General features: G+C 53.9%; 2 protein-coding genes across 17 annotated transcripts; one reads left to right on the forward strand and one right to left on the reverse strand.

Annotated features, from left to right (window-relative positions):
* On the forward strand, positions 1-23,523 carry TJAP1 (tight junction associated protein 1). 15 transcript variants are annotated; one of them, XM_032463146.1, is made up of 13 exons: positions 1-103; positions 567-711; positions 9,411-9,540; positions 9,847-9,954; positions 16,065-16,162; positions 16,802-16,927; positions 18,605-18,633; positions 18,793-18,840; positions 19,368-19,529; positions 19,739-19,805; positions 20,737-20,844; positions 20,921-21,004; positions 21,746-23,523. In XM_032463146.1, exons 6-13 carry the CDS (start codon positions 16,829-16,831, stop codon positions 22,835-22,837), a joined length of 1,689 nt encoding a protein of 562 aa, XP_032319037.1. In that variant the 5' UTR covers positions 1-103; positions 567-711; positions 9,411-9,540; positions 9,847-9,954; positions 16,065-16,162; positions 16,802-16,828; the 3' UTR covers positions 22,838-23,523. The 15 variants fall into 15 exon arrangements, with proteins under 15 accessions (XP_032319037.1, XP_032319043.1, XP_014419844.1 ...); XM_032463152.1 differs by having other exon boundaries at positions 16,805-16,927; XM_014564358.2 differs by lacking the exon at positions 9,847-9,954 and having other exon boundaries at positions 9,411-9,575.
* A 433-nt stretch (positions 23,524-23,956) lies between these two features.
* Positions 23,957-27,624, reverse strand: LRRC73 (leucine rich repeat containing 73). 2 transcript variants are annotated; one of them, XM_032463159.1, is made up of 6 exons: positions 26,795-27,622; positions 26,052-26,212; positions 25,583-25,705; positions 24,802-24,902; positions 24,437-24,659; positions 23,957-24,286 (listed from the first exon to the last, which is right to left on the reverse strand). In XM_032463159.1, the coding sequence occupies exons 1-6, from the start codon at positions 27,064-27,066 to the stop codon at positions 24,216-24,218; spliced, it is 951 nt and encodes a 316-aa protein (XP_032319050.1). In that variant the 5' UTR covers positions 27,067-27,622; the 3' UTR covers positions 23,957-24,215. The 2 variants fall into 2 exon arrangements, with proteins under 2 accessions (XP_032319050.1, XP_032319051.1); XM_032463160.1 differs by lacking the exon at positions 25,583-25,705 and having other exon boundaries at positions 26,795-27,624.
* Between the last annotated feature and the right edge of the window lie 299 nt (positions 27,625-27,923).

A 27,923-nucleotide genomic window follows, 5' to 3' on the forward strand; every position in this document is an offset into this window, starting at 1 on the left:
ATGACGCGCCGCGCCCAGTGCGTGGGGATTCCCGCGGCTGTGGCCACTACCCGGCCTGCCCCGCGGCAAGATGGCGGTCTGAAGGCAGTGGGCAGCGGCAAAAGTTTGTTGTGGGATTGGAATAGCCGGGCAGGGAGTCTAGAGTTGGGGGAGACCGTGGGGACACCAGCATGGAGCTGGGGAGGAGCTGGGACTACCTCTGGGGTTGAGAAGAGGAAATGGAATGGTGAAAGGTTGGAGGCGGAGAGAAAAAAAGGAGATAGGGATGGAAGGGAGGGGGCCTAGATTCCATTGGTAGTCCTGGGGGAGGGAGTTCGAGGCGGGGGAGCCAGAAGTAGGTGTGCAGCCCGGGAGAAGTAGAGTCACGAATTGAAGCGGAACTTATAAACCGAGAGTCAAAAGCCTGGAGCGTGGGGCCGAGGCCCGACGGCAGCAGGCGGGTGGGAGAGGAAAGGGGGTCTTTTCCGTAGAGGAGTATAGTCGGAAAGAGGGGAAAAGAGACCTGAAGCATGCTAGGCAGTTTCGGTAAGGAGGGAACTAAAACCAGTCAAATGACCCTCTTCCAGACTTAGATCAGCCTTTCCACGGTTCTTATAGCAGCATCTGCCCCAATTTCGGCTGAAGACTCAGGGGCCCCAGGGACTGGAAGAAATCACAGTGCCTACTTGGAAAGAAGAGGTAGCGACTTGCCCCAGCTCAACCCCAGAGCGGGTAAGGTGGCCTCCGGTGACAGGCTGGCATGCTCCCTGGGAGCAGGATGCATGGGCTCCGAGTGAGGCTGAAAATCATTTAATCTGAAAAAGGCACTCTTCTGTAGAGGCTGCCCTTTGCCTGTGCTCCCTTAGTTAGTGTTCTACTTAGATCTCACGCAGATTTTGAGAGTTGGGTGTAGAATTGAGCCTTGTGTGCTTTCACTTGTAAAAGCGAACGTGGGCAAGAGCCTAGAGATCAGGCTGAAAGTATTTTAGCACATCCCGTCACAAGCAACTTCCTTCATGCTCACTATATTTTCTTGTCTCCCCATCACATCTTCAGTTTGGTATCCTGCCTGAAGTGAGATTTGTGGGTGAAAGATGGTGGGGAGTCATAGGAAAACAAATTTCTGATGGTGTTTGCTATTTAGGTACCTGCTGTCACCAATTTTGGAATTCACTCTTACAGCATGTCTACCTCTTTTGATCTTTTCTTTTGGTGAGAAGGGCTCATTAGTGTTCTTTAGGGGTGTGGATTTGTTGGGTAGGTGGGGTCAGAGGAGGAAGGAAGGCAGGTTGGGATTAAGGAGAAGAAACCTGTATCAGTCTGTGGTAAGAGGTCAAGCTGACTGGCGTAAAGCTCTGCGAATGTTTTTCACATCACTGTGTGATATTGAGAGCTGCTTTACAGCCTGGACCAGTGTGGTGTTGGAAGGAAAGTATTGTAGAGCTTGCCCTTTTCTTTTCTAATAGCTTTCTTCTTTTCCTTTGTATTCTCCCCAACAAACTGTATTTTAAAAAAGAAAATCAGTTTCACTAGCCAAACTAAGCATGGCTTGAGAGATAGTGGACTTGGGGTTGGAGAAAAGAGAAGAGGTCTGCAGCCATAGAGGCAGTGAGTATGATCCTCACTCCTTTGATGCCCTGTGGTTATGCCCAAACTAGAGTTGGGAGCATGTTTCTTACTGAAGCCTCTTTCAGGATCTGCATCTGCTCCATGATTGGACTGGAAAGTCTGGTTTGATCTAGGACTCCTCACTAACCATCTCCTGCTCCCCACTCCCCCCCTGCCCCCAAAGGCAGACCAATACAAATCACTGTCACTAGATTAGCTTCAGTACCTTCAGGTATCTGAAGAACTGATGTTATTTAGCTGTGACTCCATTTCTAGAAGGTTGAGAACCTTCTCTTTCTGAGAACAATTTGCGGGTGCCCTAGGAAATTGTGATCAGCAAGGACAGTGTGGTGAGTGCACATTAGAGGTTAAGAGCACTGACAGTAGAGCCAGACTGCCTAGTTCAAATCTGGGCTTTGCCATCTGTAACTCTGTGACCTTTAGAAATTGCACAGCAATCTATGCCTCAGCCTTCTCATCAGTCAAATAGGATGGTAAGAGTACCTATCTCATAGAGTTGTGTGAGGGTTAAATAAGTTAATACATTAATGTGTTTAGAACAGTGCCTGACACTCAATACATTATTATTATGCGAGTCAGATCTCAGCACTGATTTCTGCTTCATGATTGAACTTGGTGTCTCTCTGTGGAGGACCAGTACTGGTTTGGGCTGCTATCCTGATGTTAGAGAGAAGAGGCACAGCTTTTGGATAGTATAGATTTTTGCATGTGGTGAGACCATCCTCATTAAGTATTTAAAGTGATGTTAAAATGCCAGTGATTTCCTGCTTGAAGCTGTGAGGCTGTAGAATTATCTAATTTGCAGTTGAGTGATAATAATAATAATGCTTATTGAGCACATTCTATGTGGCACTGTTTTAAGTGCCTTACATGTATTCACTGGTTTAATTTTCACAACAACCCTCTGATGTAATGCTGTTATTATCCCCATTTTACAGACGAGTAAATAGAGGTGCATAGTGGTTAAGGAATTTGCTCAGTGTCACCCAGCCAGTAAGTGGCAGAGCTGGGATTTGAACTCAGGCAATCTGGCTTTAGCATTTGAGCTTCTTTTTTTGGATTTGGTATGAACTTTAAAATATGCTTACTGGCAATTTGTATTTCTTGTTAGTTTGTCACAATGGTTCAATGTATGCCCATATTGTAGTAAAAATTTTTTGATTGTTTCAGAAATGTTTTAGGAGCTGAGTTCTTCATCTCAGTTCACTTCTTCTCAAAGGTAATAACTAGTGCAAGGACCGGTGAGGCAGCCCCCTGTGACCTGTTAACCAAGTCTGGCCTCTCTCTTCATGATTTAACTTGGTGACTGCCCTCTGGAAAGCAGGTTGGGTTGGGTGAGCGGACAGAGTGACATTTGGATCCATTCTTAGCATGCCTTAAAGATTGTGTGTGTGTTTGTGTGTGTGTGAGTGTGTGTATGTGTGTAATGTAGATGGAAGTATAAGGATCACTTCTGACTTTGATTACTGACATGGGCAGTTGAAGTAGCCATAGTGTTAAATTCATAGACAGTCTGGATTCATCTTTTAAAAATAACAAGCAGCAAACTACACAGGCGGAAAAAAATGTGGCATTTTAAACAGAGCTCTCCCTCCAACTTGAGAGGAAAATGGAAAATAAGTGTGCTGTGTTGTTGAGGAAGGCCCTGATGCAGTGCCCAAGTCTCTTTCCCTTTAGCCAGGGAGGAAGCCGTGTGCGGCCTTGGGGCAGAGGTGTGCCCAAGGATTGATTGACTGGCTTTCCTTTGCCCTGTACTTAAGACTCACTCTTCCCCTCCTTCTGAGTCATGTCCTGTCTATTTAACACGCCCTCAGGGCCCATCTTTTTCTTCAGTAAGTGACTCCTCTTTGCCAGAAGAGTAGGCATGCACCTGGTGTTTGACCAGATTTTGGGGAATCAGGGGCTCAGGACTTAGGGCTTTCCTTGAGAATTCTGACCCAGCCCTGTGTTGAACTTTTCCGTTTGTTGTGGCACATGTGATTTTAAGAGTTAGACGGTATCTGTCAGTCTCTCCCCTCCTCCATCACTATAGGAGCCACGTATCTCAGGATAACGTACTTTATCTTGATTTGTGCTGCAGTCAGCATGCTGAAACGTGTCATCTCCATAGAGTACACTTTTGTGTTTTGGTAAAAGTCCTCAGACTTTCTGGATTCAGGTCACGTTTTAGCAAGTGATTGAACTGCAGGGCCAAGGCTGATGGATTTTGAGCCAATTCTCCCCCTTTACTGTTTTCTTTTTGTTGTTATCTAAGTCAGTTTCTTCTCATAACACCCTGTATTCACATATTATCTTTGAATTGAATCCTTTTACCTCCTCCTCACTACCATATTTTGAGTGCCCAGGACCTGTGGGAAAACTGGGCCTTCTCCATCTGGACTCAGCCCCTTAACAGCTCTCTAAACTTATCTCATTCTCTGCAACTTCTGGGCCTTTGCACATGTGGGTCCTTCTGTCTGGAGTGCAGACATCTCAGACTCCCTTTACCTTCCTTACTGCTCTTGAGATCTCAATTTAGATGTCACTTCCTTTGGGATCCCACCACCCTTGAGTGTCCTTCTGTGCATACTTCTATTTCAACACTTACTGTATTGTAATTGCCTGTTTACTAGTCTGACTCTCCCAAGACCATCAGTGCCCTGAGAACAGACACTGTGTCTCAGTCATTGTTGTCTTCTAGCATTTAGGATAGCGCAGGGCACATAGCAGATGCTTTATAATGTTGTGGTAGGTTTAGAACGAATGAAATGTGGACAGTCTCCCCCTACTCTAATCTACCTAACATGCTGCTGTAAAAATTATTTTCCTATAAAATATGATGTCTTTTCCCGTAAAAATGCCATGGCTTCTCCCTTGTTTCGGATAAAGTCCACACTCTTTAGCTCGGCATGCAAAAAGGTTCTTTACACTCTGTCCCAAACTCAACCCTCTGGCCTGAGTTTCTGCCGCTCTACTTCATCTGTCCTGTGTTTCCTTGCTCCTGTTTCCTTCTGCTCCTGAACCTGTTCTGGCCATCTGTTTACTTTCTTCTTGCTTGTGCACTTTGCTCTCTCCTTAACGCTCATCTGTCTCTTAAACTCTGCTCATTCCTTGAGACCCAGTTCCTCTGTCACCTCCGGTGAGAAGACTTTCCTGCTTTTCTTTCTTCCTCATGGCCCCCACAGCACTTCAAACCTCTGTTCTGGCACTTACCATGTTGTGTGGTGAGTTCTCTATTTCTCACTGTCTCTTTCGCTGAGCTCACCCCCTGTAGAGGGGGGACCCTTCCTAATTATGGGGTCGGGGTGAGGGAATAGGGGAGACAAGGAGGGTGGGGTTTGGGGGAGTTGGAAGAGGGGTGAGCAATGTGATGGAGTCTGATCTGGGAGCTGGGTTTCAGTCCCAACTCTGCCACTTACAATCTGTGTGACTGTGGACCGGTTACTTAAGCAGTAGAATCCTTGGTCTTGTCCCCTAGAAAATGAAGGTGACATTCTTTTTTGCAGGAGTATTGAACATTAGAGATAATGAGTTCACAGCATGGGGCATGGTACCTGGCATATGAAGGATACTCAGTAAATACGTGTTGAATGAATGAATCTCATTTTTGAAAACTCAGTAAATAAGAAGAGGCTTTGTTTTATTTGAGCTAGATTAAGCCTTTTGATTTCTGCCAGGTAGCCAGGAACATTTTTGAAGTGGGAATAAAATTGAGAGAATCTCCTTTCTTGTGATGAAGCAATAAAAAGGGTGAAATCTTATTTTGTACATCGTCAATGTGCAAAATAAGATTGTTGGTGCGTCTCCATCTGTTATGTTGTAATGACTCCTTTGATGGATCATGACATGGTATGAGATTGGTGGTGACCTTGCTGGATACAGGTGCGGTCAGGTAGGTGTTGGATTTGTGATGTAGCTAAGGCTGTGGATGACTGGATGGGATGTCTGAAGATCCATGTTCCCCCATGTTTTATGGACTGAAAAATGTTGGGGGAAGCTGATGGAACACATCTAGGCATTGAGGAAGCCAGACTTCTTGTCCCACTTTTCTTAGGGCTTCGATGATCTTCTTTTGCCACAGAACAGTATTAACTCAGGTGTCCCCCAGAAATGGGGATTGTAGCTGAGATCTGCTGTCCATTCTTTGTCTTTTTGTTGTCAGTATAGTTGATGGGGGGTAGTTCTTAGGGTACCAGTTCCCAAGAAACACCAAAGGAATTTGTTTCCAGAAATCTAGACCTCTTAATTGTATATTGCCACGTGGTGCCCCAGTGTGAGTTTACAGTCAGAGGAAAATTTGTCTGGGTTCTCAGGAGGGCAGCCTTCTTTTCTAGTCCTTAAACCCCTTCCCCAGCCATGCATCTCTCCTCTTTGCTCTCAGAGCACATACCACACTGCTGTGCAGGTGGCCGTTAACCTGTCTCTCCCCACCTAGGGGCAGGGTCTTCTTAGAAGCTTCCTAGAGGCAAGGTCATTTACTGAAGGCTGAGCAGTCGTGGTTCCTGGGTGGCCCAGCCTAGTCCTTAGACTAAAGCAGGTGAGATCTATTTGGCAAAACCTTTTGAACTCTCTGGAAGGAAGGTCCGGCATAAACAAAAGGTGATAGTGTTAACAATCGTACTACTAATTGTTTTCCAGAGCTGAGTTAATGTGGTTAAATGATCTTCCAGGTGCTTGGCTTCAGTAGTCTCCCTTTTCAGCCTTCTTGTGTTCTCATCACACATCCTAAGCCAGCAGGAAGGAGTTAAAAGAGGAGGTGAAATATACACAGGTGTATTTTCTTGCTTAATTAGCATCTTCTAAAAAGTCTTTGGCTGCTGGAATCCTCTCTGTTATTCATTAAGCTCCTTTTAGTGCCCACTGTAACCTGCTTGCTTTTCTGTTGTATCACTAGTCCTATCTCGGTGTGCCCCACGCTCACAGCCAGGACTTACTACAACCTTGTTAGTGCCTGGACTGATGATCAAAAGGATGAAAGCAGTAGGTAGAAGTGGACTGAAGGAGTTTTCCCCTGGCTCTACCCGTTGTCCCTTAGTGTGGGGTGTGGGTGTGTGTGCGCACTGTAGTATGGCAGGTCTTCACTGATGGCATCTTGGCAGGAGCGATCAGCTGCATTGTACTGTAAAGCAGATTTGAGAGGAGATTGGGTGAGCCATCTGGACTGGATTGTGCTGTGTGCTTTTCAGCTTCAGAGGGACTGAGTCCCGTGGACTGATCACGAATGGAAGAGTGAGACCTCTTCTTTGTTAGGCCTATCTCATAAGTGCCAGTGGTCTGATAGGTAACATTTGGGATCTATAAAGGTCATGGCCTCCCTGTTTGTGAAGAGCTTCTGTGCTCTCCTGTAAACTGTGGCAGGGAACTCCCTCAGGAGAGGGACTGCCTTGTGGGAAGACAGCCTAGACCCGAAAGCCCTGTGCTTCCTCTCAGCCAGCCAGTGGGTTACAACTCTGTGCTTCTCGTCCTGGATACTGAACAGTGGCCTCTTTGCACCTTCCCATGAAGCCAAGTTGAGAATTCAATCTCAGAAGTCTTTGAGGATCTTTACAGCAAAGCAGAATTGTTGTGGCTTTTCTATGGCTCCCTGGAGAAGACAGCTTTCCAGGCTTTGCACTGGAATTAGAAATGTAGGGTTCTGTCCCAGTGTGTCCATGATCTTGGGCAAGTCACTTGTCCTCTCCGTCACTACCTGCTCTATGGGCCTTACTAGGCTACAAGGATCAAAGGAAATATAATAGAAGGGAAATCACTTCTGGAATGGTACGGCACTTTGCAGATGGAGGGTTTTGTCCTTTTGTTGTAGGAATTGCATGTTTTCATCATAAACAGTATATGTCCTCATATAAAATGCCAACCATACAGAAAAACATACAAAATAAAAAGTAAGATGGCCTTCCCTTTCTTCTCCCACTGCTCCTGTTTAAGTTCTTTCCCCAAAATAAGGAACTCCTGTTAACTGTTTATCATGAATCCTTCTAATCATTTTTGTGTCCTTCCAGACATCCCTCATCGTGTACTGCCTGTAAAATAAACAGAGCTCAATAATAATACATCCTGTTCTTCAACTTGCTCTTCCTCCTAACAAGTAACCTGGTGGGGAAATAGTCCCTATTAGAGCCTTTGAGGAGCCTGGTTGCAGCCTCCCTCCCTGTTTGGTGTGTTCCTCAGGGGCTGGCTCCTTGGGGAGGATGGGGCAGCTTTCCTAGAGGTTCTCGCCACAGCAGACACCTGCTTGTCTCTGAGGGATTGTTTTTTATTCTGAGATGAAACTGTCTAGCAGGAATGCCCTTGATAGGGAATCAGGATGGATGTAAGTGTGACTCAGGCATCAGCACTTCCATCTCATATGTGTTTCTCCCCTTGTTTCATCTTTGGCTGAGTAGAGAGTAGACTTACCTGATTTCTCAGTCCCTATTTCAGTGCAGACAGTCCCCCCCTGGTTTCTGAAACCTTGGATTAGCCAGGTCACTTGCTTCTCTACCTTTTGAGAGCAAACCAGACCCCACTGGTGTTTATTTATTTACTTATTGCTTTGTGTGTGTGGTGAGGATTCAGAAGGTAGCCAGTCCATGGCCATGCTTTCTTACCAGTCTAGGGAAGATGTCAGAGCCTGCAGAAAGAGTTGTTATCTTCCCTGCTAGATGGTCATCTTATCCTCCATGGTCAGGCCTTGGCTTTTTGGCCTCTGGAGCTATCAGAGCAAAGTGGGGAGCCCTTTGAGGAGGCAGCTGGGAAGCTGGTAGGAACCTTCTGTCTGTGCTTATCGCTGGCCTGGGTGTGGGAGAAGGCCAGGCCTATTGGCGGGGCCAGGGTGTTCTCCCCTTTCTACCCCGTGTCATATCATCTACAGGCCTTTCAGACAAAAGGGGGAGCCTTCTGCTTTTTCCCTGCCAACATTGTCCTTCTCTATGAAGCACAAGCTGTGTTTGCTGATCTCTTTGCTGTACTTTTTCTGTCCTGCCCCAGCAGTTGCATCCCATAGGGTCTCTGGGCCTCCACTGCTGTGATGCATTTGCCATGAGATCGCTAAGCCAGGGTGTGTCACTTCCCCTAGGTGGTTCTGGAGGCTTCGGGATAGAGTGGTTTCTGCTGTTCCCCGGGCTGGCTCTGTAGGAATGCTAGTCCTCCTGGGCATTGCTCATTCTGAGGAAGTGGGATAGTCCCTCTCGGAGTCTGGGGAGCCTGGCCCTAGTATAGCCCTTAGCTTCGCTCTGTGGTTTCCTCTGGGGCCAGCTCCCTGGGAAGTGCCGTCCCTAGCCCTTTCAGAAACTGAAAGGTGGCAATGTCACCCGTTCCCCTGACTGGCCCAGCTCCGGGCCTGGGCGCACACTGCCCCATTGTACTGTGCTTTCCATGCAGCTCTTGTTGCAGCCTCTGGTCCCTGGGCCAGTTCTCTCCTAGCCCCTTTCCTGGGAGCCCGTGGGAGGTGGTGGGGTGAACTCTGTCAGCACAGGCATGGGCTGGGTGGCAGCTGCAGCTGTGGTTGACTCTGTTCTTACAACCCAGCTTTCAGGGCTCTGGGACTGCCTGGCAGCAGAGTTCCTGGAACAAGTGAGACAGGGGAGCCACCCTCCAGTAGCAGTGCCCCCCACAGTAGCGGTCCTCTCTTTCTGTTGACCAACCAGAGACCTTGTTACCTGGGGTCACGGGCTGGGCTCACTGGTTGGCAGAGGGAGTACTATACTTCCACCGGGCATGCTTTCCAGATGGGAGAAAGCCCCTGAGGGTCTCGTGGTAAGTTGGGAGGAGCTTCCCTGTCAGGAGAGTGCAGTGTGTACCCTCGGGCACCCTACAGCTTGGCATTCCTTCTGCTTTCTCTGCAGCTCCGGAGTTGGGCTGCTCACAAACCAAGCTGTCTGTTTGTATGGAGTGCCTGGAGGGCGTCTGCCATGAGTCTGTCGCTAACCATGCTAACCAGGAGAGCTGGCTGGTTGGGGAGAAGACACTAACCCTGTGAGTCTGACCTGGGCCAGCTAACCTGCCCTGAGGTACCACCAGCCTGTCTCTGTCCTCCCTTCCATCCCCAGCCTGACTGCCTCCTCCCCTTAGCTTACATCATGCCATCTCCTCTGCTCCATGGAGTTTGAGAACATCCCTCAGTTACCAGCTATTGATTTCATGCCTCAGAGATGGATGGAATCAGAGTGGGAAGGAAATTTTCTGCTAGAACTGATAATTTCCTCCCTTTATTAATAGGGGGAGATTGAATGGTGTCCCCATTATTCTCATCCTAAGATAGTAATTTAGGGTGAATTGCAGGTTCTCCTTGGGGGTGAGGAGGTTGAGGAAAACCTTGGCCTGGCTGTGGGGAATTCTCAGGGCAGAAGAGTGAAGCTACTTAAACTGAAAGCTGGAACCCAGAACCAGGTACTCATCATTGGCGACTGTTGCTCTGGGGGTGGAGTTTGTCCCTCACCGCTTCCACCTGGAGCTTCAGGTGGACTTTAGCCGAGAAGAACTGGGAAGGGTGCCTCAATGAGAGGGGGCAGGACCTGGCTTTGGACTCCACAGTGAGCCTAGGGGAGGCCTTTGCCTCAGACTGGGAGACTGGTGAACAGCTTGCCATGGAGAAGCTTCTGCCCAACTCCGTCCTTCCCCCAGGCTTGGAAAGGAGAAGAGGGGTCTGGAGATAACAGGAAGGCCAATTGCTTGGGGCTTCCTGGTGTTCTGCATCGGTAACTCTGTAGACAGACACTGCAGACAGACACTCCTGCGTCGGGAGGCAGTGGAGCATTGGGTAGGCTGGATGGAGCAACTTGAAACCTGAAGATCCTCCAAGTGGATTGTTTGCCTTGGGCCAGGATGCCTGTGACCGTGGGGTGGGAGTGTGTAAATAAGAGACAATGTAGGTGCTACGTGGATGTATAGGGACCTTGAATAAGGAATTAACAAGCTGGAAGGGTCTGTGGCTTGGCTCTGACCAGGAGAGCAGAAGGGGCTTGGAGTGGAGGCTGGTTCAGGGCCACCCCTCACTTGACCCTTCCTTAGGAGACGGCATGGGAACTAAGATCCAGTGCTAGTTATGAGCTTGGGGATGTTTTGGCCCTCCCTTTGGGTAGGGGTTGGTTTGCTTAGATCATTATCATCGATAGTCTTCAGCCCTTTTATTCCTGTCAAGTGTTTGCTTGAATGAGAGACCACGTGGATAGACGTGAGGTATTTGCTCAGGTGGGGAGCCAGGTGAGCTCTCACAGGTCACCATCACTAATTCTGAGGCCCTGGGATGACTCTGGGGCAGAATAATTCCCACCCATTTTGGCTTTGAAAAACCTGTCAGTCTGTTCCGCTTAGAGCAGGCAGGGGGCCAGATCAGGGCTGCAGGCAGCATGTCCCAGGAGGGTGAGGTTGTTCTTGCCCAGAGGGGTGGCAGGCCTGGCTGGGGGAGGGGCAGTGAGGCTGGTCTGGGCACAGACTGGCATCTTCCAGCCTCGTCCTCGGCCCAAAGCAGAGCCCTCCTGGGCCCCACCCCGCTCTCTGCTGGCTGCCTGCCTGCCACGCGCCCAGGATTGCTGAGGGCTTTGCTCAGGTATCTCGGGAACAGCTGCTCCGGAAACTGGGGGCCTGTGTGGGGAAGGCTGAACCTAGCCTGCTCTGGTAGGACTGGCTGGCTGGTGGCTGTTCACTGACAGTTGAGGTAGAGAGGAGCTGTACTGATGTTGGGGGGGGGGCTGCCTTGTGGACAGCCCCAAGGGCCCCTGGTGGGTCACCTGGTTACAGAGCTAGCCCTTGCAGAGTGGTGGTTTGTGTTTCTTGGGCCTCAGCTGGAGGCAGAGCCTGGATTTTAGAGTCTTGAGAAGCAGCCAGACTTGTGCGGCAGGAGTGTGTCCTGCCCCCAGGGGCACAGCTTCCTCCAGGCCTGCGGAGTTCAGAGACTACCGCAGGGCTTACAGCTGAGGGGGCTTCCCGCATGGGAGGTGCCAGGCCCTGTGATCAGACATTCATGGTCAGCAGTTGCTTAGGGGCTTTGGGAAGGGCCCCTATTTGTTTTTATTATTTACTTGTATCCTGCTGGGTTAAGGCAGTGTACAACACAGTGGGAGTATTCTGAAAAGGGGCCATTTTTCCTTCCATTTTAAAAGTAGTAGTGATTGCTAACTTCATTTTACTTTCTTTGAGCAAATTCTGAAGAAAAGCTTTAATGATTTTTGTGGTGATACGTGTGCCTTCCCTGATTCAGAAGATTAGGTTCATTGGCCCCTGAAGTTTCCTTGCTTGCTTCATTCAGTAACAACTGGGAGCAGGTATTATCAGTAGGTTCAGAAATCTGAACCCAGATAAACTGTTGGGACCATAATTTTTTTTTTTAATGGAGGTACTGGGCATTGAACCCAGGACCTTGTGCATGCTAAGAATGTGCTCTGCCACTGGCCTATACCCTCCCCCTCCCCATAATTTCTTAAAGAGAGTGTGGGTGATGTGGGGTGCAGAGGAGGCAGGTGGTCTCTCTGGGCAGGCAGTTGAATGGGCAGGTGGAAGAGGTGTAGTGCACAACTTGGGAGCTGGAGGAGACGTCTGGTAGGGGAAGGCAGAGTTTGAAAAGCCAAAGAGTCACACACATTTTGGATTTAGTTCTCTCTCCCTCTGCTGGGCTGTTAAGAGGGTAGCCTCTGCGTCCTGAGCAGGGAGAAAGCTGGATGCTGGGACCTCCCCTCCTCTCCTGCACTTTTGACTTTGCCCTGGGTCTTGGGAGACCCATGGAAAGGATGGCAGAGGGAAGTAAGAAGGCATCCTCAGCTCTGATGCCTCCTGTGGGTGTTTGTAGGGAGTAAGAGAAAGGATAATCGTGTGGAGAGAGTCAGGATTCGGAAGAGATTTCTCCTTACCCTACTCCGCCTCCAGCAGCGTGATCCCTGACCACGGGGGAAGCTCCTGGTCACATACGCATACTCTCCGTTTCCACAGAGGGGAGCGGGTATGAGCCACATATCCTGGTTTGGGAGAGATGCTTAGCAGATTTTTTTTGTCCTTTGGTTAAAGGATGTTGCCCAGCCAACTTGTGGTGCGCGTTTCTCCTTGTATCTGTCTCTGATACACACTCTGCTCAGCTGTTCACTGGGTTCACGGCGCAGGTTCACTGTGCGTGCCGAGTCCCATCTAATGAAAGTAGACTTTGTTCTCTAGAGGCAGCTAATCGTGCCCCATGGGCTGTAATCAGGGAGAAGGTATTTAATACAGGGCAGGCGGCAACAGGCGGCCTGCACCCACTGGCAGATTGCAACATGGCAATTACAAATCTATCACCCCTCTCTCCACCCCAGCAGATATGGGGGGTGCTATTGAGTCTCTCCTCTGAACTGATTTTGAGTGAGTACTATGTAGAAGAGGAAGGAGGAGGCGGGGTTAGGTGGGGTGGGGGCCATGAGGAGAGCTGCTTTCCCTTCTCGCCTCACCTCCACGAGACAGGGAGGGTTTCCTGCTGCTCTGGGTATCTCCGTCAGCAGTGCCTGCAGGTCTAGCCCGAGGAGCCCCAGAAAAGACTGGGTTAGTCAGGGGTTTTAACTTAGGCCCCAACCTTTCTCCCAGAGCATAGCTGTTCTTGTAGTACCCAGCATGTGATCTGGTAGCCCCACATCCTGAGTCAGCTGCCTCCAGTTCCTTGAAGCTCAGGTAGTTTGTGGTGAGGGATGGGAGTGGGATTCTTCCCTGTCAATTTCTAGACCTTCTAGAAGACTCTTTTCCTGGAGATGCCCTGGAGCCAGCTCAGCATCCAGAGGCTTCAAAGGCTTCCTGCTTGCTCTTTATGGCCCATGGCCCATGGCCCATTGAGTTGTCTCTGGGGGCCTCCTCCTCTCGCTGTGGGGTTGGGAGTCTCCTTGGGCTGAAACACTCCAAGGTAACCTGGGAATCTTTGGGTGAAGGAGAGGTGGCCCGTGGAGGCTGCACCTGGTAGCTGCTCTGCCGCCTTCTCTCTCACCTTTCCTCTTCTCCGGCTTGTGGACCTGCTGTCCAGCTGCTTCTCACTGTGTTCTCTAGTGCGCCTGGCATTGCTCTCACTGCTGGGTCTGACCTTCCCTGCAGCGCTTCCAGTCGAGGACAGCAGCCGGCCAGGCCCATCGTGTCCCTGTTCAGTACCAGAATTGTGGTCCCCTCTGGGCTGGATCTGGGGCACTTACCATCTCAGGACTTGGAGCCAGGGCCCCAGCGCACACTGGTATTTATGGACATGGGGCACGGAGGGAGTGGCATGGACTCTTCCTCATGGACCTGTGTTGGGGCCTCTGTAGGCTCCCTGGTGGACTCTCTCCCTGGTGGGCATTGTCTTCTGCTTCCCTAGTTGGGAGTCACTTCCCTCCCTGTGACTTGGACACTCTTTTCACTGATGATGCTACATATGAAAAGAGCAGTCTCTGGCCTGGAGGGAGAAACTCCCATCGCCACTGACATTCGTCCCAGAGTCTGAGTCTGCAGTTACCGCCCATCTCACTGCCAGCCACATCCACACTGTCTGTCTGTGCCCTCAGCGAACCAGATTATCTGGTCATGAAAGCCCTGGGAATGTGTGCTGTGGGGCCATGAGGTCGAGATGAGGCAGGCTGAGCTCGTGTGACGGGCTAGTTGTCACACATCTAGAGCTAGGGCAGCAGGGTCCAGGGGAGGCTGCTCTCCTTACAGGTAGACTTACTAGACACCTGGGCAGGTCAGTGTCCTCCCTGCCCACCCACTGCCCATACGAGTTCCCAGTGCCTAGAGGACAGTGTGGCATTGGCAGGAATAGGGAAGAAAAGCGGCTGAGAATAGACGGTATATAAAGGCTCCTCAGCTGACTGGGGAGCAGGTGGGGAAGGGAGTGGGGACCTGGTTTCTCCATAGAGAAGGGGAGAAGGCAGAGGCCAGCTCTGGAACGTCCTCTGGGTTTCGTAGAAGCTCTTGGCTACCTGTATCTCTCATTCCTGTGTCTCTGGCTCTACCCCCTTTTCTAACTCATAGACACCCCTACACTCAGACCCCCTAAGTGTCAGGACCTAGGTGCCCAGGCTGGCTTGGGACTTCCTGGACACTCTCCCCCAGGCCAGAGGAGCTCCTACCCTGGGGCCCTCTGGAGGGGTGGCCCCAGGGAACCTGTGGGGTGACTTGTTTGCTTCCCCACACCTCAGGAATGTGCTGTCCCTTCAGGCCCTCCCAGATTCCTGCGCAGGGAGTTAGCCCGACACAGCAAGCTGCCTGTGCCCTGTGGGGACACGCTCTGCCTCACCATCAAAGGGGTAGAGGTTGGCGGCTCGTGCCTGCTGCCACGCCCCAGAACCCCAAGCCAGAGGCCAGGCTGCCCAGACAGAGGAGGGGGGCCACTCCTGCTTCCCTCCCTCCCCACCCCCTCACCATTCTTCCTGCCTGAGGCCCTGTTGGAATGCAACAGGAGTCATGGCCAGGGCATGTCCCGACAGTAGGAACACATGCTTTAGCCTGCGAGGCTTCCCTCAGCTCCCAGCTCTGGTTAGGTGGATGGCAGCGGCGAGATTGTTTATGCCCAGAAGGCCACCCGAGGTTACTGCCTCCACTGGTCCCTGTGGTGACTGCCGCCCCCGTGCTGCAACCCAGTTTATTACAGGTGAGGGCAGAGGCTGGAACCCCACAAACCTGGAGGGGACCTCACAGGTCACTCAGTCCCGCTGCCTCTGTGTAGGTGAGAAACAAGCTTATCCAGCAAGGAGAGGACTGACCCAGGACCACACAGTGTGTCAGAAGCAGTGCTGTCCTGGAACCCTGGTGTCTCAGCTCCCCAGGCGGGGCTTTCTACATAGGGTTTCTCAGCCTGGGCACTATCAACATTTTGTGCCAATAATTCTTTCTCCTGGGGCTGTCCTGTGCCTTATAGGATGTTTAGCAGCATCCCTGGCCTCCACCCTCTAGATGCCAGTAGCACCTATCCCTGTTGTGACAACCAAAAATGTCTTGAGACATTTGCCACATATCTGGTCGGGGGAGGGGATGAGAGGGGACCAAATCACCCTGATGAGAACCCTCATTGTTCTAAAATGCTGCCTTTTCAGATTTTTTTCTCCTGGACCTACCCCTCATTGCAGAGCAGAACACCCAGTCTGTTCACCACCATTGTCCACAGAACCAGCTTTTGGGGTCCTTCTGGAAACACTGCTAGGAGCTTTTCTGGCATCTTCTTGGGCCTCCACTTGGCTTTTTCCTGGCGTTCTCTTCTGCAAACCCATGTTCTCTGAATCTCTTAGTTGTTTCTAGACCTTGAGAGGTGGAGGAGATGAACAGGACAGGACCAGACCTATTCTAGAATCAGGCACGTGGTAAGCTGAGACGATGAACGTGGACGCAGACACACACGTGTCTCCTCTGGGCCTGTGACAGAGCTTTTATAGGGGGGCCGGTGCTTCCAGTCCTGTCCAGCCACTACTGCTTTCCCCTCAGACCCCCTGTTCCACGGCTCTCCTGCCTGGCTCTCCTGGGGTGGGAGCACTGGCAGACAGGCAGCTGACACCTGGCTTCCACTTTCTTCCCTTCTCGGGTTTCAGGAGCTATCGGCTGGAGGAAGTGGAGGGGCTGTGGGATGCGGAGAGCCACTGGCTGACTCCGGGACAGTGGAACAGACAGAGCTGCGGACAGGCTGACGGTATGTGGAGGCCTGCACCCCACTGGGCTCCCTCCTGGGGAGGCTGGCAGGTGAGGGGGCAGCAGGCAGCCACTACTGGTGGGGGCTGGTGAAAAGAGTCATGGAGGCCCCTGCCCCCTCTGCAGGGAGCCTGGGTTGGGTGCACATCCTCAAACCCTTACTTTCTGGTGACCTTTTTTTTAAGCTAACATTTATCGAAAATCTCCCAAGCGCCAGCTGCAGTTGTTACTGCTTTACATACTCGCTACAACAACTCTGTGAAATTGGTGCCATTCTCAGCCCAGTTCAGTCAAGGAAACTGGTGCATGGCGAGCAGCTTTTCCCTCTGAGGCCACCTTCTGAGCCCACAGGGGCCAGGGGTGGGCCGCTTCTCAAGCCCAGTCCACGCTCCCTGTACCCAGTCCCTAGGCCCTGTCTTTACCCCCAATCTGTTCCCGCTGGGCCTGGGCACCTCTCCATCATGCCCCTGACTGGTGGGCACCAACACACCAGAGTCCAGCCCTTCTAATGACCCCAGCAGCGGCCCAGGCCTGTCTACTTGCCTGGTGTCTCCTACATTTCTCTTTTACTATCCTTTTTCCCTCAGTCCAGAGGCCTCTTGCCACATCTCTGAGCCTCCTCCTTCCTTGTTCCCCTCAGCAGGTTGAGAAGCCCTCACCTCCCAGAATGACCAGTGCGGCTCCTGCTAAGAAACCCTACCGCAAGGCGCCACCTGAGCACCGGGAGCTGCGGTTGGAGGTTCCTGGCTCCCGACTGGAGCAGGAGGTGGGCAAGAGTACCACACACCGCCCCCCGCCTTGCCCTGGCTGGCAGGTGCAGCCCCTGCGGCTGGGATCTGGCTGACTTGTCCTGCCTGAGGGGATGTCTGGTTCCCTAAGTCAGGGTGAGGGTGTGCTATTGCTGATACACTCTCGGGGTCTCAGCTGCAGCAGTGCTGGTAGGGGCCACGTAGACTCGTAGGGGGCAGCTGTAGTGCTGTCCACGTGTCAGGGAACTTGAGAGCCACTGTAGCTTAGCAGAAATGATCTCATGCAGTATTGTTCTTTGTGCATGATGCAGTCCACCAGATTGAGGGCTCCTAACCTGCAGGAGGCTGGGACTCTGGTCTTCCACTGGTGTGGGAGGGCCGACCAGTCTGCGGCCCTTCTGGGGGCATTAGGAGGTGGCTCTCCAGCTACTTCCTGCCAGACTAGCTGTTCTTTGCTGTCCCCAGAAGTCCAGCCCTTCCGCTTTGCTTTGTCTGCCCAACATTGATTAAATATGTTTTCCCTGCTAGGAACTGCATTAGGTTTTTAGGAAGCCTCCTTCAGGCACCTGCAAAACACTCTCCAAATCTGTTCTCCTCCCTCCTTAAGCTTACTGCAGGAGGAAACGGGGGCTACAGTTCATTCACCTTGCTCCTGTGTTTCCACCTTGTTGCACTGCGTGGAACATGTTTAAAGAACTTGAGAGACAGCTGGCACGTGCCAAGCATCAGGCATACCGTGGCCCGCTCTGATCAGATTCAGGGCAGAAATGCCTTCCGTGACTTGCCTATTTTCATTTCAGGAAAGAGTGAATAAAAAGGCCAGATTGTGCTTGGTGCCACTCATTGGGCAGTCACCTGGTTTTGTAGATGAGGCCACCAGGGCTCGGCAAGGTAACCATAGCCAGCATGTGGTAGAACAGGATCAAATCCAAGTGTCAGTGGCTCCCCAGTCTGTGGGCTTGGCTGCCCACTTCACTGCCCTGCCTGTGATTGACATCCTGAAACAGTTCCATGTGAAGTGAGCCCCTTGACATTTCCCTCCTGCCGTAGCACATATCTGCTCTGCTTGTGGTTAGCTGAGCTCTGGCTCTTGGGCCATGACTAACATGGAGTCTCGAGGAAGATTAGGCAGGAGGGTAAAAGCAGGACATTTCACTTCTCTCACTCAGGATGAGCCCAGAGGCTCTTCTTCCCCCATTCATGTTCTTCCCAAGCCTCTCTGAGGGCCTGCGTCTGCCCAGGGGGCCCTGGAGGGCTTTGTCAGAGCTCAGAGTCCTACTCTAGCTCACATGACTTCCTCACTTCTCTGGAAGGTCTCAGTCATGCTTGCAGGGCCCATGAGGAGCCCAGTGAACAGCTGGGAGCCTCTCTTTTAGCCCTGGAAGAGGCAGCATGGGTACTGGACCCATTTGCAGTTGACTCTGGGATTAAGAGGGGTTGGGGCTGGTGAGGGTGAGGGTGAGGGTTTGAAGGGGTTCTTTAATCTTCCGGTTGGCATGGGAGAGAGTAGTCTGGGCTTGTCTGGGTGTTAACTGGATTGCCAGCATCTCTACAGGGCCCTGCAGTCCACTTCTGCTGTGAGAGTCTCTGGGCTCCAGACATGGCCCTTTCCAGGACTGTTTGGAGGGGGTGGGGGCAAGAAGGAGGCCAGTGGTCCAGAGCTGAGCCTCAAGCTTCTGTTCTTTTGTGCCCAGGAGCCCCTGACTGACGCAGAGAGGATGAAGTGAGTATCTGCTGCTCAAGAGCCTGCCCTGCCTCAACTCTGTCCCTCTTAGCTCCAGGCAAGGCTGGGCTTTTCCTTGGATTAGGTAGAGATAAAGGTTAACGTGGGGTGTTTTAGGGACTCTGGGAGGAGGCTTGATATTGTGCATATTCTTTCCAGAAAAAGAGATTTGTTCCATGGGCTACAGGAGAACCTGGAATCAAGGAGGTGGGTGGCTCTGAGGGGCCTGCTCTTGCCAGAGCCCTTCCCCAGCTCCTGGCCCTCCTGTGCCAGCTGCCTTCCTGTAGCCCTTTCTGTGAGGCCTCTGGAGGGAAGGACAAGCACTGGGCTGGATTTCCCAGAAATGAATAATGGAGTAGCCTGATTGTGCAGTGGGGAAACTGGAGCTGGAGGCTTGGTGACTGGCTGGCTTGGGTTGTAACCAGAGACAGACTAGGAACTGTACCCCATGCACTTCTGTCTTCTCCTTCTCCAGTGAGGGGGTGGGGGTGTGGACTGGACTGTCCTCTCCCATCCTGTCTGCCTCCCCAACCCTTCAAGCCAAGCTGTTCTCATGGCTGGCAAGCCTATGGGATATGCTGCCCCCTACTCAGGCTGAGTCTCAAGGAGTCCCCTGCCTGCAGCTGCCTGTCCTCATGTCACTCCTACTCCTTCCTTCCTGAATCTAACCTGAGACTCCATGGCTGGCCCTTCCACCTCTGATGCCCTCTGTCTTTGACCCCTCAACTCCCTAGGCTTTTGCAGCAGGAGAATGAGGAACTTCGCCGGCGCCTGGCCTCGGCCACCAGGCGCACTGAGGCCCTGGAGCGCGAGTTGGAAATTGGACAGGACTGTCTGGAGCTGGAGCTGGGCCAGAGCCGCGAGGAGCTGGACAAGTTTAAGGACAAGTTCCGCAGGTGTGGGAACAAGGGGCCGGGACACACATGCACACGCCTCCCTGTTCACAGGAGGTGAGCTGAGAGAGGCCTGAACTCATCTGATTCTGATGAGACAACTGAAGTTCTGAGAGGATAATGACTTGCCCAAGATCGTATATCAGGGAGGGGCTGAGCAGGGTCTGAAGAATAGGACCTTGTCCCAGGGTCTTCCTTGTATTCCTCTACAGGCTGCAGAACAGCTACACGGCTTCCCAGAGGACCAACCAGGAGCTGGAGGACAAGCTGCACACGCTGGTAATCTGTCCAGGAGGGCAGTTGGGCTGGCACTGCACTCACAGCATAGCCAGGGGCTGGGACTTGCCTGGGGACTGCTATTCTGCCCTGGGGCTTGGGAAGGCGGGTGGGCCGTGGTGGTGGGGGACCCGCAGTGTGCTGTGCGAGTCAGGACTGTCTTAATGCTCACACTGTTTCTCTTCTCTCCTCGTCTTCCCCTCATGCTGCCACCGTCGCTGCCGCACTCTCCTCTCAGGCCTCTCTTAGCCACAGCTGGATTTTTGCAGTTGCGTCTGAGTTTGTGTGTTTTCTCCCTTGCCCTGGCCTCCTCCTCAGCTGAGATCTGGAATTGCTGGGGGCCGGCCACTGCCCTCTGCCCACTCCTTTCCTTTTCCTTGTGTGAGGCCCGTTCAGCAGTCAGTGCCTCCCTCTTGGGGAATGGTTGGGGAGGCTGCTGTTGGCTTGGGCAGAGGTACTGATTCAGAGGTCACCACTGAACGCTCACAGCTTCTCAGCTGCAGCGGTAGCAGGCCCAAGCCATCTGGGGGAAGGGGAATGTGGATCTAGTTCAGGAGCTGATGGTCCGAAGGCTGCTTTTGAGCCTGCAGCTCCCTCCCACCTTCTGGGTTTGCACAGTTATTGCTTCTCAGGTACCAGCTGCCTCGCCTGGTGTGTGGAGCCCCTTGAGCTCCCTCAAGGGCTGGGCAGCTCTTAGACTGCTTTGTCCTGGGCCCAGCGGCCATCGATCATGCTCAGAAAGGCCCCCGCCCCACAGCCAGCCTGGACTATGGAGGTGTCTGGTCTCCTTCTGTCTGTCCATCGTCTGTCTACTCTGTCCGCCTTGGCTGCCCTAGCACCTGTGGCTTCCTGTGTCTCTGGGCTGGGAGGAGGGGGAAGTGAGGAAGGGCTGGCTGGAGTGCGGGCTGGGTTCACCATGAGTCCTGTGCCCCAGATCAAGAAGGCTGAGATGGATAGGAAGACACTGGACTGGGAGATCGTGGAGCTGACCAACAAGCTGCTGGACGCCAAGAACACCATCAACAAGCTGGAGGAGCTCAATGTACGTGCGCCTTGGGTCCTCCCCGCCTGTGCTCCCCTGGGCAGGGCTGGGCTCTGAACCCTGTCTGTGTCTGCAGGAGCGGTACCGGCTGGATTGCAACCTCGCTGTGCAGCTCCTCAAGTGCAACAAGTCCCACTTCCGTAACCACAAGTTCGCTGACGTGAGTAGGGTGCCCTCCTTGCCAATGCCTGTCCACATATTTTAGGACCCCTCTAACTCCAGTTCCTACGCTTCTCTCCATTCTCCTGCCTTCAGCTCCCTCTTTGTCATCCCCTTGCCTCCCTGTTTCCTCTCAAACTGGTCAACTCTGCCATTGGTTAGTGTCCTATGTCCTATCAAAGGCCCATCACTAGGGATGGGATGGGGTGGGGGCTGGCCTTATTGGTATTTCTGGAACAGACACAGAGAGAGGGTCTCAATTTCTGGATCCTGTGCAGGAGGGGGTGGCCAGAGCTATGAGCCATAAGAATACTGAGAGGGCCCCTTGCTCCCAGGAGGAAACTCTAGATCCCAGAGCTCAGGCCCATGCTCAGGCCTGCAGAAGGAATGGAGGTATTTCCAAGGCTTCTGATCAGTACTGATTATCAAGCTTGTGTCTGGTTTGGGCAGAAGGTACTGCTGGGATAGGGGAGTTAGGCGTTTGAAAGCACATGGGCCTTAGCACGAGTTCTGAGTTCAAATTATGGCTGTGTTAATCAAAAGCTTCAAGTTATTTTACCCCTGTTGAGTCTCAGTTTATCTGCGAAATGAGGATATACCTTGGCATGCTGTGAGAACAGATAGCAAGTGTCCCGCACACTGTGGTCCTTATACGTGGTAGCCGTTACTTTTTGCCAGGGAGAGAGCTGTCTTAGGCTGGGATCATTCATGTCTCTCTTTCCTTCTCTCTCCTTTACCCCAGCTGCCCTGTGAGCTACAGGACATGGTTCGGAAGCATCTGCGCAGTGGTCAGGAGGCTGCCAGCCTGGGCACTGCCCCCAGCCCGGCCCCGGGGGCTGTGGTTCCCACCTCAGTCATTGCTCGAGTGTTGGAGAAGCCAGAGTCTCTTCTGCTCAATTCAGCCCAGTCAGGCAGTGCCGGTTGCCCCCTGGCTGAGGACGTCTTTGTGCATGTGGATATGAGTGGGGGTGACATGGCCGGTCCTCCAGCCCCTGGCAGCCCGACCCCCCAACCCAATGGGGACTGCTGCTCTCTGGGCACTGCTGGGGGCTCCCCAGCGGAGGAGCCGCCCCTGCCAGCCTTTGAGAAGCTGAGCCCCTACCCAACCCCGTCTCCGCCGCACCCGCTGTATTCTGGCCGCAAGGTGATAGAGTTCTCTGAGGATAAGGTGCGGATACCCCGCAACAGCCCCCTGCCCAACTGCACGTATGCCACCCGCCAGGCCATCTCCCTGAGCCTGGTGGAGGAGGGCGGAGAGCGGGCCCGCCCTAGCCCCATGCCCAGCAGCCCTGCCTCAGCCCAGGCCTCACCCCAGCACCAGCCCAGCCCTGCCCCCCCGACACCCAGCGCCCCGGCCAGCTCTGCCAGCTCTGAGGAGGACCTGCTGGCCAGTTGGCAGCGGGCGTTTGTGGACCGCACTCCGCCCCCGGCTGCTGTGGCCCAGCGCACAGCCTTCGGACGTGACGCGCTCCCTGAGCTGCAGCGCCACTTTGCTCTAGGCCCCGCTGACGGAGATGAGGAGGTTCAGGCACCTTATTCCCTACCTGGTGAAAGCGGGCTTTTACTGCCAACAGAAGCTGACCGTGGCTTTCCCAGGGAGGAGGAAGGGGAGGAGCTGAACCTGCCCGTCAGCCCCGAGGAAGAGCGCCAGAGCCTGCTGTCCAGTGACTGTGACACAGAAGAGGGCCCTGGCACTCCCCGCTCTGAGGGCAGGGCCTGGGCACTCCCCAGCTCTAGCCGCCCCCAGCGCAGCCCCAAGAGGATGGGGGTGCACCATCTGCACCGCAAGGACAGCCTGACCCAGGCCCAGGAGCAGGGCAACCTGCTCAACTAGGGCCCCCCTGCTTGGCTTCCTGCCACTGCTGCACTGGGGCTGCAGGGCGCCCCGACCTTTGCAGCTCAGGGTCCCTGCCCAGCCTCAGCCCTTGAACTCTGCTCCCTGTGCGGATAGGGTCAGGCCACAGCAGGCCTTTCAGCTGCAGTGACTATAACTGATACCAGCTTGCCTCATGGTTTTTCCCTTCTGGAATATTTACTCTTCAAAGGTAACTTGCAGCTGGGCTCATGACCTTTCTACCCGTCAGCCCAAGTTGGTCTGTTCGGGGGAGCTGAGGGGTTTATTACATCAGTGTTTATCCTCCATCCTTTTTTCATATCCACCAGTTTTTTTTCCCCCCGGCGCGTGAGGCATGGGTCATTGGGATTACTAACCTCTAATTTCTATTTTCACCTGTTTCCCTCTCCCCCCAAGTCCTCTGCACGAGCTGTTGCCTTCAAGGAGCCTAGCACAGCAGGCCCTCAGGGGATGAGGGAGAGGACTGACTCAGGGCTCTCCTCAGCTGTTTCCTTCCTCCCTCTGGAAGGGAGTGGAGGATGGGATTCAGGGGCCTCAAGCTGAGCTCTAGGAAGCCTGGCCCTGCTCCCAACCTTGGCTCTAGACTGTTACTCCCAGCTTTGGGAAATTTTCACATCAATAACTATTTTAAAATTAAATTAAACTATTTTACTGGTATGGCCTAATTTGTCTAGTAATGACATTCTTTCTGCCATTCTTCCCAGTCCTAGTCATGTCCTAGTCTTTGCTAGTGGTTCCCCTTGCCCCTACTCTGCCTAGGGCTTCCCTGGGCACAGTATCAGGCAGGGGGAGAGAGAGAGTGCACCTCAGGTAAACTTGGCAGGGCCCCTGAATCTTTCCTTAAGGTAAGGTCCAATCCAGACCAGCTCTAAGGGCTCTTGACCTTAGTTATGATCCTTACGGGACCTATGTAAGGTGTCATCCCAGAACCCTGGGTCCTAGCAGTTGGAGACCTGAGCCAGACTTGGAGTCATTTGGGGCCAGTGGACACTGCCTGGAGCTTGGGCCGTGGGGTGGTACTGCCCTCTAGTGGTGTCTAGTGGTAGTTCAAATTCCTCCCCTACTGTCAGCCCCCAGGGATCAGAGCCACACACCAGGTTGTAGAGTTCATAAAATCTCTTCCGAGCCAGCGGGCTGCAGCCAGAGCTGCTAACAAGTCCAGAGGCATTGCTTTGGGTTCAAGTGCCCCCAAGAATTTTGCTCAGTCACAGCTTCCAGAGCCTCCCACCACATTGCCAGGAGCTGCCAGAGCCCAGGCACCCTCCCTTCCCCAGTCCCAGGGCCTGACCCTGATATTTAGGGCAAGGTGCTGGGGACATAGACAAATGTAAAGGTGCACAGAAGCCTAAATGGAGAGTCACATCTCGGTCTCAGCCAACAGACTGTCCCCTAGTCCTGATGTCATCAGCACCATCTGAGAGCTGGGATCTGTGGAAGGGCAGAGGGGTGTTCAGACCACCATGCATTCCTCCACTGGGGACCACAAATAGGTGAGTAGTGACCTAGGTTTCCCACACCCACTCTCCCTGGTCCCAGGCCTCTTCAGACCTGGTTCTGAACAACCCTTGGGGCTCTTACCACTTGGGCACATCCAGGAACTGCTGCCCCTCTTCTGGGCAGTAGGCTCCCGCCCTCTCTCTCTTTCCTGGGTGTCACCAGCCCCTCCTGCCACCTCCTCCTCCTCCTCCCCCTCAGAGAGGAGGTCACAGATTTGCTGCTGCAGCTCCGGGCTAATGCTGTTCTCAGCCAACACCAGACTCCGCAAAGCTGTGGGGTAATTTTCTACCATGTCCAGCAGGGTCTGTGGTGGGGAAGAGTATGGAAAAGGATGAACACAGTTAAGGCAGCTCCTCAGACTCCAACCTGCCACCCCTTCGGTAGGTCCACAGACACGCTGGCTAACCTCAAACCCTGGCCCTTCCCCAAACATGAAGACTTCTCACCTGAGCTGACTGGTTGGTGAGCCCTGTGCCCTCCAAGTCTAGGACCTCTAAGGTGCGGCTGGAGGCCACAGCTACAGCCAGCATCCCTGCCACGTGATCACCTGGGGAGACAGCACACACTCATCTGCAGTCTAGGAAACGCTGGCAATTGGTAGGTAGCCAGGTGGGGAGCATTGTGACTGCCAACTGAATGGATGAAGCAAGCCAGGCCCAGGATGCCTTTTTTTTTTTTTTTTTTTTTTGTATCCACTGAAAGTTTATCCCAATTAGTCATTTAAAAACCAAGTAACACAGACCTGGTGGGTAGGGGTTGGGGACTGCACCTCCCTCCTACTCACCATGGACAGCAGTGGGAAAGAGGAAGGGAACAGGAGAGGTGGCTAAAGTGAGACAGCAGCAGTGGTAATGGGGCCAGCTATGTCACAGAGCAAGCTCCCTCCTCTCCCAGGCCCTGGCTGGAGCCCCTATGGCTTGGGGTTGGGGGTGGGTGGAACCCTCCAGGCCCTCCCCTATCCCTCTTCAGGGGCTCAACCTGTTTCTTCCCATAGGAGACTGAGGCACACAGGGAGGATGAAATGGGAGAGGAGGACGCAGGGCAGGATGCTTTGATCTACCTGTTGGTAATCTGGTCCTCCACACAGGTGGCTCCTCTACTTCTTCCCAGGACCTCCCTTTCTCTTTCCTCCTCCAGTGTGGGGGTTACCATAGCAACTGATGGTCCCAGGTTCTTGGATGGGGATGAAGGGAGGTGAGAATGAAAAGGGGCTTTCTTGAGCCTCACCCAGGGGGTTGTAGTCCAGATTGAGGACGCGGACCTGGGAGCTGTGGGCCACGGCAATGGCGAGGCGGCTCCAGCCCTTAGGAGTGATGCCAGGGTTGGCACTCAGGGTCAGCTCCTTCAGGCCTGGGCAGCATCATAGCAAGAAGCCAGGATGGAGAAGGTCAGGCCTTTCTCAAGCCCCTCCCCCACCCAGAGATCTCTGGGGTGTCCCTAGTGACTGGGAGCCACCCCACCCCCACCATGGAGCTCCAGGGCCATTAGAGACCCATGCCTTTCCTGCCTGCTGAAGCCTGGATTCCTGAGCCTCCATCCTGCTCAGCCCCCAACCCTTCTCCCTCCTGAGGGGATTTGAAGAACATTCTCACCTATGAGGTTAGAGCCCTCAGTTCCAGGCCAGGCCCACTGCCCTCTGCACTTAGCTTTTCATCAAGGCCACAGCAGCGCATACCCTCAGCAGGACCCTGCTCACCAGACTTGGCCCCATCTGGGGGAAGGAGGCCACAGATGAGGTTGATTGCTTCATCACCCAGCATGCAGTCCCCCAGGTCCAGAGCCACGAGGGCAGGGTGGAGGGCCAGGGCTGGATTCAGCAAGGCCAGGCCTGCATCTGTCAGGGGGCTCCCGTGCAGGCTGCAGGGTGGGACCAGAGAGCAGAGGTTACTGCAGTCATCAGCCCTATCTGTAGGGGGAATGGGCGCCCTCCCTTACATGAGCCCTAGAGGTGTGGAGGACATTCAGTCACAGCACTGGGGAGAAGCTTTGGGAAGAAAGAAAATTCTAGATTTTAAAGAATGCAGGTTGAATGGAAATTTGGTTTCTTTCCTGGGCAGGGACTGGGATCCAGATCAGAACACAGAGAAGGGGTCTGTGGGTGCCGTGTTGAAGATTCTTCACTGGACAGAATGCAGGATCAGGGACTTAGTCCCAGAGAAGTCAGTGCGGGTGATTAGGTTGGGAGGTACAAGGCCCTGCCAGGAAGGGGTGAGTATCCCATCTCATTTGGGGTGGGGCTGGAGTTCCGAATCTGGAAATGAGGCTTGAGCTTGGAGGTTGTAGAGGCAGGGGCAGAGGAATGAGGTGTGCTAATAAGGGATGAGAAGGTACGTTGGTGCAAAGACAGGTACAAGAGGGTGTGGGGAGGAACAGGAGGTGGCAGGGGGAGTGCAAGGAGGGGTGCAGTGCCCGGGACCCCTTGCGAGGGAGCTCACTCACAAGAGGGACTGGATGGAGCGGTTGGTCCGCAGCGCCTCCGCCAGCTGCTTGATGCGGCTGGGACTGGACACGACGCCCAGGTTAAGGTTGAGCTGTGCCAGGGACGTGGCGCCGGCCAGAGCCCGGCAGATGCGGCCGAAGTCGCGGTCGCAGAGACGGCAGCCGCGCAGTGAGAGCAGGCGCACGGCGTTGTCGCGCAGGCCGCGGCAGATGTCCCGCACCTCGGCGCCTGACAGGGGCTCCCCCGAAATCTGGATGGAGCTGGGCAACATCGTACCCACGGCTGGGCCTTCGGGGCCGGGGCCGGGGCCCGGGCCGCGGCCGAGGTTGGCGGGGCCGCGGGCGAGGTCGGGGCCGGGGTCGGGGCCCGGGCTGGGGTCGCGGACGCAGCGGGGGAAGAGGGGGAGGCAGAGGCGCAGGCGGCGGTGGCGGCGGGGGCGGCGGCGGTAGCGGCGGCGGAGAGGAGCGCCGGGGCCCGGGCCGGAGCTGGCTGGAATTGCAGAGGCGCCGAGGTCGCCGGCCGGGCGGAGACCGCAAGGCGCTGGGGCTGGGGCGGACCGTGCAGTCCGTGTCGGGGCAGCGGGCCGGGGCGCGCGATCCGGGGCTGGGAGGGCGCTGCTCCGCGCCGGTCCTCGTTCCTCACGGTTGCGGCGGCGGCTCAGTGGCCTCGGCTTAGGACGCGTGGGACGGGTCTCCTCTCGGAGGCCGCATCCGCTCCCTCCCTTCCTCCAGCCCGGCTCCCTCAACCGCCCCGCGGGTAGAGTCCGAGGCGGGTAAGCGGGCGGGAGGCCGGCAGGCGAGCAGCGGGCGACGGGCGGTAGCTCCGGCTCAGGCTGCTGCGACAGAGCGGGCGGCGGGTTCCCATGGCAACGGCCGCGTCACCGCCGTTCGCCCCGCCCCCTGCCGGTCCTGGGCCATGCGGGCCCACGAGGTTTGCGCACACCTGGTGTTCAGGAGCGGTGAGGACGCTCTTCCCCTGGGTATGGGGCCAGACAACAGGTGGAAAGTAGGTAGCCGGATAGAAGCCTGGGGCAGGCAGAGGGTGGGGAGGGGAAAATAGAGGCAACTCTCGTGGAGATGGCGTTTGAGACTATTACGGAGTTCTTTTGCCCATTTTCTGCTCATTCCC

The sequence above is a fragment of the Camelus ferus genome, chromosome 20 (assembly GCF_009834535.1).
Source record: "Camelus ferus isolate YT-003-E chromosome 20, BCGSAC_Cfer_1.0, whole genome shotgun sequence".
Lineage (NCBI taxonomy): Eukaryota > Metazoa > Chordata > Mammalia > Artiodactyla > Camelidae > Camelus > Camelus ferus.